Genomic DNA, 8,469 nt, shown 5'->3' with positions numbered 1-8,469 from the left:
CTGTGCTCGACAACATTAATTGTCTCAAGACTAAACTAATCTTCTGCAGAGGCCTTCTTGTACTGAATTCTTCAATTGTTATCTATCCCAGCATCCCACACTCCTTCCCTTTTACTTTAGATTTGCTCCAGTTCGTTACTTCACCGTTTGCACCGCAAACCCAATAGGTGCGCTTAGAGTTGAAAGCGTGGCACACAAAGCCCAATCACCCCCACACTTGCATATCCAAGCATGGTCCAACAATTCATTTCACAGGAGTTAGCAACCATGAGGTGGCACATGCTAAACTCCGTTACATGTGATAGACTTAAGGAATTGTTAAGTTGGCCCAGCCCTCCATCAGTTACGATTAGGTATGCACACGAGTCATTCTATCAGAATGATTAGGTGTGCCACCCAAAGACTCACCCAAGAGAACACAGTGTTCACTGGAGACAGTATGCTGCTAAAATGGTTTATTACTAGAAACACACAATACATGGTGACCCAGTATGAAATCTACAACCAAGTAGGATTTATAATACCGTAGCACTTACAAAAGCATGTCCACCAGAAAATCATGTGCGGTACAAAAAGTGCTCAATAAAGACCAGTAACCGGCAAGATTCAGTGAATTACCTCAAAGGTAAATACAATTATGGTCATACAAATGCTCTCCGCAAGCTTTTATGCCTTGCATGTCTAACTCGTCCATCACGATTAGTTGAGCCATGCTCCAGAGGTAGCAGATAACTTGCCATAATTATACAGACATGAGTGCTGCAGTGCACATGCTACTAACTTTGGCATGCATGCTGGCTGTTAGTCTTCTCCCCTTCGTTTTTTTCCTCAGTATGAGTAGTGCCACCCAACTGGGGATAAAAGGGACCCACCAGCCAGTTGAGTGGTGTGTTGTTCACAACATAGTCCACCATATTATCCAGTGAAACCTTCATTTTGTCCAATTGTCCTTTAGTGGTCGCAAGAACGTGGTCAGAGATTTCTCTGACAGAGGAGACCAAGTGGAAGTTCTGGTACAAATCGCCAGCCATTGCGCTCATGTGGTGAGCCTGTTCCTGGATGTTGTGGGGCAGGCCGTGTATACTGGACACTAAAGTGATGCAGGTGGTCTGAAGATGTTTTGTAATGTTGCGGGCAATCGCCAGGGTACGAGACTCAACATCCTGGGGAAAAAAAAAGAACAAACAAATTAAGTACTTGAACAAGGCTACATGTATTAGGCTTACAAAATGCCTATACTGGCATCAGTTTAAGCACAGGAATCTAGTCGCAGCAGCTTCTTGCAGGGTTATGCAGAACTTCAGTTCAATGCACACTGCTGCAGGAAGCATCCACAAATCGAAAGTATAAATAGCACTACATTCCCGCACAACGAATTCCTAATCAAGGCAGTAATCTGGAGATCAGGCAAGTGCAGATTTACCTCTGTGCCGTTACACTCCTCGCCATAGTTTTGGCCCGTGCTTTTGCTCCAATCCAACAAAGACCGATAAAGCTTTTCTTGGGCATCATGCAGCTTCTGGTTGGCGCTATCCAGGTTATTCCGTGCATATTCCATCTAAAGAAGAAAGTGCATTGATGCCTTGTGTTACAGTTCAGTAGTTAACAGATAAAACAGTAAGAAAGTAACCAGAGTACAGTCAATGTGGATAGTTTACCACTGCAGTACCAATAAGAAATCCCCACATTGCAAGTCCAGTTTAGTGCCGATTTTGAATGCCATCTGTCTAACGGGTAGGATTGAAAGGATACTACAGCAGGCATTGAATGCAGAAAATGTTTAATGGACATTGCCAACCCCACTGAGTTGGAACAAAAGTGGTATAAAATAAATTTCTAATAAGAGGGTACGGACTTTCAGCACAACACTAGACACAAGTAAACATCTAGAGGGATAAGCGCAGTGGCAATGCTTTTCTTACCAGGGCAACTGTACGGTGGAGGTGAGAAATTGCTTCCTGGCTCCTGGATTTTGCATCACTCAACCGGGCTATGGCTTGCTGGTAGGCACGCTTCCGAACTTTGCTTGACAAGGATCCTATTCGAATATAGTAGTTTGGCTTCTGAGCCCCATCTTCAAAGCCTTGCACACATGCAGCTTCTGCAGCTGCAAACAAAAGCAAATTACAAGGTACTTAATTTAGGACCATAACATGCCAACTCATTACACTTTAAACCATACTTATGCATTAAGGGAAGTGAAGAGAATAATGTCCCGCAATCAGAGTAACCATTATAAGTGGGAAGGGGGAGCCATTTAACCAGCTCCTGTGTGTGAAGCAAGTGCAGCACGATTAGGGAACAAAAAAAACAAAAAAAAAGCTCCCCAGCCCCTTATAAAACACCAACTAACTTTAGCTTGAACACGTTATGTCAAGTGTTAAAACGGTCATTAGCTTTTTAGAGAACTAAGTAACAAGACAAATTTAGTAACCTGCCTTGGTAAAATAAAAGGAACAAACAGTTTGTATTCAATTTCAAATGTGGACATAAATGAACAAACCAAACGAAGACCATTCATATCGCAAAACAAACTCAATTGTTTAGTGCATTGCGTAGTACCACTACCGAACTCTAAAGTATTTTATAAGTGTCCTGAGACTGCAAGTCTGTCAGCCATGAAAGGCCTCAAACGTATAATAAGTAACTCATACGAGATCTTTGCTGCATCATCCCCCTCCCCCCCACAGAGTAACACCTGCAAGTTACACAAGGGTCTCTGCAATAACCAAATTAAACCACCATCCTATCCTACTAGGGTAGTAACCTGGAAAGATGTAGGTTTATATGTAGTGCGGTAGACACTAACGTGGTCCTAAACTGCAGGAGGCATGTTACTTTCTTTTTTTAAAAGACACCTATGCTCACTTTAATCGACACCTTGTAAGCACAAGGCAGCTTATGTTATGTATAGCTTAACATAACCTTTTTTAAAGCAATAGTGCGCCCAGTGGGGTAATTTAGATCTTTGGAAGGAAAAATGGACGGGGGGGGGGGGGGGGGGTACATATTCCAAGGAAGCCACGTTGGTTATGCTTCTGGGGGGCACTCTGGGTGCTTCAGAGTAAGGAAACAATCACTGGGAATGCTACGGGGTTGGGGGGGGGGGGGGGGGGGGAGAAAGAAGAGGAAAGGAAGGTGGACTTGTGGGCATCCATGGATTGTGCTGCCCAGGAAGAGGATAGTGGAGGGTGTCTAGAGGGGTCAAGACTATTTAAGTTCTTGGGCTTTGAGGTGCTTTGTGACTTTATGGGCAGAAAAGAGTCTCTGAAGACAAACTACGGGTGTGAGGACAAGCCTGAATGGTCTATGTTTTAAGAGCCAACAGAATGTGGTCTGAAAACAGACGGGGGGGCAGAAAAGTGTTCAGTGCAGGAATGGGATGTTGACATATGGCAGGAAAAGAGCAAGTTGAAGTCTAGGAAGATGAGGCCCAGTAGGGAGTATATAAACGGAGAATAGTGGGAAGACCAGTGAAATTTGTGCGCCAACTAAAGGCTTATGTCTGAAGTGGACTGTGGATCAAATGACACTTTTCAGCCTGACCAACTGTGGCAACACAAGGACTAGCCAAGGGCCCGCTAAGAGATAAACATGTGATGGCAAAGTGAGCAGCAGCCAACACCAAGGCTCCATAGCCAGCCCTTTCCCTGCACAGCAGGCCCAGAGAGTCCATTCACCACCACAAACAGGAGGGAACACAATAGGTTTTCCAGATACCAGCAATAAACAAACTACAAGTATAGACAGACTTACGGGGGAACTAAATAAACAAATCTGCAGATGTACTCACCCAACTCTTCCTCAGTCAGTGGGAGATACTGGTCTATTAGAGTCTCAGATTTGGCAAGTGCTGTGTCCACACCATTATTCACAATTTGCACCACATGGCTGCCTAGCACAGTGTTAATACTGCCATGTACAACAGACTTTGTCATTTCCACGCTCTCATGAACAGCTTCTTTGGTCTTGTCGACCACACCAGTGATTGTATGAGCCACAGTATCTTTGGCACCCGTTACTGTAATGGATAAGGCTTCTTTGGCACCAACAACCATATTGGAGGCTTTGGACACAATCTATTGAAAAGTACAAGAGCATAAATCTCTATACATTTCATTCAATGTATAGCTTAAGCATTAAAAAAAATTGCCTGACTAGGCAAGTTCTCTCAATTACAAAAGTACATACAATAAGGATTGAAATAAGCTGCACAGCATGGAAGTTTAGCATTAGCAGCAGCAAATTACAGGAATTCTCAACTACAGACCCAGATAAAGGGCATGCACAGTCAGTATAGCTAACCATATATAAATACTACCACCATGCATCTGTATTGTTGAAACTTACCTTGTCTGACGGCTGATACAATATTGGTAGCTTCTCTTCTATCTTATCAAGACCCATACATGCATAGTCGTTCGCAACTGCAACTGAAAACATTGAACATTAAGTTTCATACAGTTTAAACCATTCAGTTTGTATCTGACTATGAATCATGTGCAGAGACTTATTACTGATACGATTACTTTTGTGCCATGGGCACTGCAGCTAGCATATACTACCTACGTGTAGGCATTCCAAATTAACAAACTTTTTTCCGGTTGATGCACGGAGGGGATCACTGCTGCTAATCTTGGACCTAGTGGTCACTAAAGTGATCTTGTCCAATGTGGCTACTATTAGAACTGTAATATTACTAACTTGGGATGATATTCGCTCATCAGCAGCTCAGATGACAAAGGTTGAGGAATCCTGCCCTAGCCCATGCCTCCAATGCCACCTGTGTTGCCAGCAACTGTCTAACACCCTGTCCACATACAGAAAAAGCTTGTGCGATCGCGCTCAGACCCTCCTTTTCCAACTGTCAATGTAAGGTGATTAGAACCCAGTTGTTGATGGCTGTTAGAGGTGTGGCCCAGTATCATGCCCTATCATCCAGGAAGGAGACTCCGCCATTATGTAGAGTCCGCAGCACTTGTGTGGGATGACTTTATAATCTGAAATCAAGGAGGGTACATAACTTACTAGCTATTAACATTTAATGCAGAGCTAGTTGTGAGCTCAAACCATGCCCACCACAATCTCGAGACCAATAAGGTAATTCCCCTTATTGATCAACTAATCCATGTCTCAAGGAAGGCTAAAAGTTGAAGCTGCATCACTGACCTGCTGCCGTCAAAACTAAAGCGACAGCCTAAACATCAAAAATTAAAACTCTCATTTATGCCCTATGAAAATGTATATTTAACTGGAACAGCACTGATGGGTACCCTGCTTAACAGTCTTGAAAGCTAAATGCGTCCAACCGATAATTTAAGGAGCATTTGCATCCAAAGCTAAATTAAGTCCTTGATTGTACAGAACCATGTCAGTTTAAGATCCATTTCCTTACTGCTCAAATCGTGCCCACAAGCATAATCAAGGTTATACCTAGGCCTGGATAAGAGTATGATTGATTTGATAATCGAGATGTATTATCTTATGGTTGATACGAGATTATATGAATTGATGACAGGAGTTTTTTTTTGTTTATATAGAGTTCCATCTGAGACCAGCTTCCCAACACGAAGAGCACTTCTCCAGAGAAAATGTTTGGCCTGCACCTCAAACTGACCCATCTGATAGTAAAGACAGGTAGGGTACACCAAGCCAAGACATTTAACAAAAATGCCAACATTTCAACAAAATCAATATGCAAAGGAGAATCTGGATGGTAGTGTTACAGCCATTACTTAAATATGAGCAACACTAAACAAAACTTTCAGACTCTTCCGTAGTCTGACATTTGATTAACATTTATCTGAAGTCTGCCAACTTTAAAGTCGCCATACTGGAATCTTAAACGGTTGCGGACCTATGCAATTATAATAGCTATGCCACAGCAAGGCTGCCATGGGGAAAAGCTGAGGTGCAGCTACCGCCCTTCAAGTGGCTTACATCGCTACTTTCAAGGGATGCATTCACAAATTGGAACAGTAGGGCGAGTAAGACAGTTTACGAACTGAAGTCCATCTGCAAACCCAGATCAAGCATGGTTAATTTAACACAGAGTGAAAGAAGTTTAAACCTGGAGCAACAGCACTGCATGTAACATTTACGGCGGGGGGGGGGGGGGGCGCAAGCCAATAATCAGCCTTTAGCTTCACTTACTCTGAGTCTCCATCTTTTGAAGTATTGGTTTGGCGCTGGTTATAGCCACGTTAGTGACGGTCAATACTCCCATTTCTGCCACTTCACAGACCGACCTCAGGTAGGGATGGTTCTCCTTTGTGTTGGCGTAGACCGAGGACACCATCCCATAGGTGGAGCTAATAAGGGGGAGGCTGATCACGCGTGACACCACATTCTGTTTAAGAAACAGACATTGCAAGTCATCTAGAAAAGAGTCACTGGTTTTACTAAACTCAAAATATAAAAGCAAATTAATAAACCCAGCCATTACCTGTGGATGCTCAACTGCTACCGAAGACATCGTGGTATCGCAAATCCTATTGAACGGATAACAGATTAGCAAAGTAACGAGAAAGTCACAGTAGCAACTCTACTACTTGCACCACTAATAAACATTAGCAAAGGATCGAGAGAAACCCGGCAACTCCCGACAGAAAAACCATGCCCTCGGGCGACACTGCAAAACATGGCTAACATGATAACATTAATTAGAATAAGGATGGGCCACATCTAATCCCCGACTAATAAAGCAATGTAAGAGGGAATTTTCAGTGGCGTGGAACAGCGAAGCACCTTAGACTTTAATGCCCACCTTTGTGAGACCTCGAGCGAAATCAAAAGGCCAGGAATGCACAGGCTCATCTTACCGTTTAAGCAAATAGGTCAAATTTTGAACATGCGACAGTAAAACAGGGATTTAGTGGTTTGCCGCGTTCTCTTTAGCTATATCCGCATGTGCTATTACTAACTAAAATTAGCCTTAGTGTCGGTCCCCTCCCTCAATCTCAAGAGGATCATAAACGCTCCTGGGCTGCACATACGCTGTTCAGAGTGAAGCCTATCTGCTTAAGACCGCTGAAAATCAGAGCAGGGGAGGGGGGGGGGGGGGAAGAGAGTCCCATCAAAGGGCGTAACCGACGTAATTAAAGGCGTGGCTTAAAAACACGTAAACTGAAAGTCTACGCGTAGGATAGTGTATCGCCTGACTGGTATTTTGCTGCTTCAGTCAATGCAACCAGATATACAGAACCACAAGTAACATACAACAAGCCAGGACTATCATTGTCAGTGGCGGTTAGTTGCCCAAGATAACAGAGCAACAACTATGGCTTTGTTGTTTAGAATATTGAAAATACTTAATTTCTGAAATAACTAAAACGAGTGTCTTTGAAGTTACATCAAAGGCAGTGAAGGGTTGCAGGCAGAGTTAAGATTTTTTGTCTTTTGGTGAGGGCGAAAATGGTAAGCTCGATAGGGACCCGTCTCAGCACTTCGGTCGGTGCTCTGCAACAGCAGGACCCGGCCCACTTAAAATCCTGCCAGGAATCCCTGTGGAGACCTCGGATACTCGGTCACACAGGAAGAGTGCAGCGAGCGCCCCCTACTACCCGCTTAAAGTTTACGAGTGAAGCCTCTAAGCGCTACAGAGGAAAAAGTTGCAGCGCGTATGTCAAAAATTAAATAAATCACCACTTCTTCCAGAGGCGACGAAGGCCTTGCGCTAACAATACCTAACAGGGAGAAATACCTCCTACATCCCGGCGATTGAAGTCGTCGAAATATCAATCCCCACAACCAACTCACCACCACTGCTTCAAGACAAAAATATTCTGTTCTCAAGAATGATGCGCGACCGTTATTTATGCTTCTGCGCTTCTCGCGAGACTGCTGCTCAGCTCACTTCTGTGACAGCACAGGAGCGTCATAGAGGCCGGGGTGTAATGGCACGTCACGCGCTGCCTTTAGGAATTCCCACCTGCTTAAGCCCCTCCCTCCCACGAAGTTTAAAGACAGCTGTTAAGTACGTCGTTGCATTCAACTGCATGCAAAAAGCTATTTTTTTATGCTAATATGTTAGTACTGATCCCTCTCGTCTAATTTTCACAAGTAGGCTGTCGCTCAGCCACAAGGAACGTGATACAATGGCATATGATGCAATTTCCAAGTAGCTAGCCTTACTCACAACCTGTTAAAGTTGAAAGGTTCATGTGACGTGACCAGGGTCGGCGTGGGAACGCAAAGCAGCCATGGCACATTCTCCTCATAACAAAAGTAGGACATAAATACTACTCGTATTTAACCCCTTGGCTGCGGCAGGAATTCCGCCGCAGTGCTGGGGGGAGTTTGGGGGCAGCGCGGTGGCGCTGTGCTCATGACGGAGCCACTCCGTCATGAGTCACGGTTGAGCTGTGCTCATGACGGAGTGGTTCCGTCATGACTCCGCCCACTGCGCTAATCGCCCGCACAGGCAGGGAATTAGCACCGCGTGGGAGGAGCGGCCGCCAACTGCCGCGG

At 44.4% G+C, this 8,469-nt stretch overlaps 1 protein-coding gene across 2 annotated transcripts; it reads right to left on the bottom strand.

Moving 5' to 3' along the window:
• Positions 1–440: 440 nt before the first annotated feature.
• On the bottom strand, positions 441–7,867 carry LOC146866212 (perilipin-2-like). 2 transcript variants are annotated; one of them, XM_085634629.1, is made up of 8 exons: positions 7,759–7,867; positions 6,446–6,491; positions 6,154–6,349; positions 4,351–4,433; positions 3,794–4,079; positions 1,923–2,107; positions 1,424–1,558; positions 441–1,163 (listed from the first exon to the last, which is right to left on the bottom strand). In XM_085634629.1, exons 2-8 carry the CDS (start codon positions 6,473–6,475, stop codon positions 777–779), a joined length of 1,302 nt encoding a protein of 433 aa, XP_085490755.1. In that variant the 5' UTR covers positions 6,476–6,491; positions 7,759–7,867; the 3' UTR covers positions 441–776. The 2 variants fall into 2 exon arrangements, with proteins under 2 accessions (XP_085490755.1, XP_085490763.1); XM_085634637.1 differs by lacking the exon at positions 7,759–7,867 and adding an exon at positions 7,703–7,746.
• Positions 7,868–8,469: the final 602 nt, after the last annotated feature.

Source organism: Triturus cristatus, chromosome 2_1, assembly GCF_964204655.1.
Source record: "Triturus cristatus chromosome 2_1, aTriCri1.1, whole genome shotgun sequence".
In the NCBI taxonomy this organism is placed as follows: domain Eukaryota; kingdom Metazoa; phylum Chordata; class Amphibia; order Caudata; family Salamandridae; genus Triturus; species Triturus cristatus.
This window is presented reverse-complemented; position numbering and strand designations above follow the sequence as displayed.

Coding starts and splice junctions, on each gene's coding strand:
- LOC146866212 (XM_085634629.1), bottom strand. CDS start 6,475: ATGTCTTCGGTAGCAGTTGAGCATCCACAG. Junction 6,350..6,445: donor TAGCAGTTGAGCATCCACAG/GTAATGGCTGGG, acceptor TTTCTTAAACAG/AATGTGGTGTCACGCGTGAT. Junction 1,559..1,922: donor TCCACCGTACAGTTGCCCTG/GTAAGAAAAGCA, acceptor TTTCTTCTTTAG/ATGGAATATGCACGGAATAA.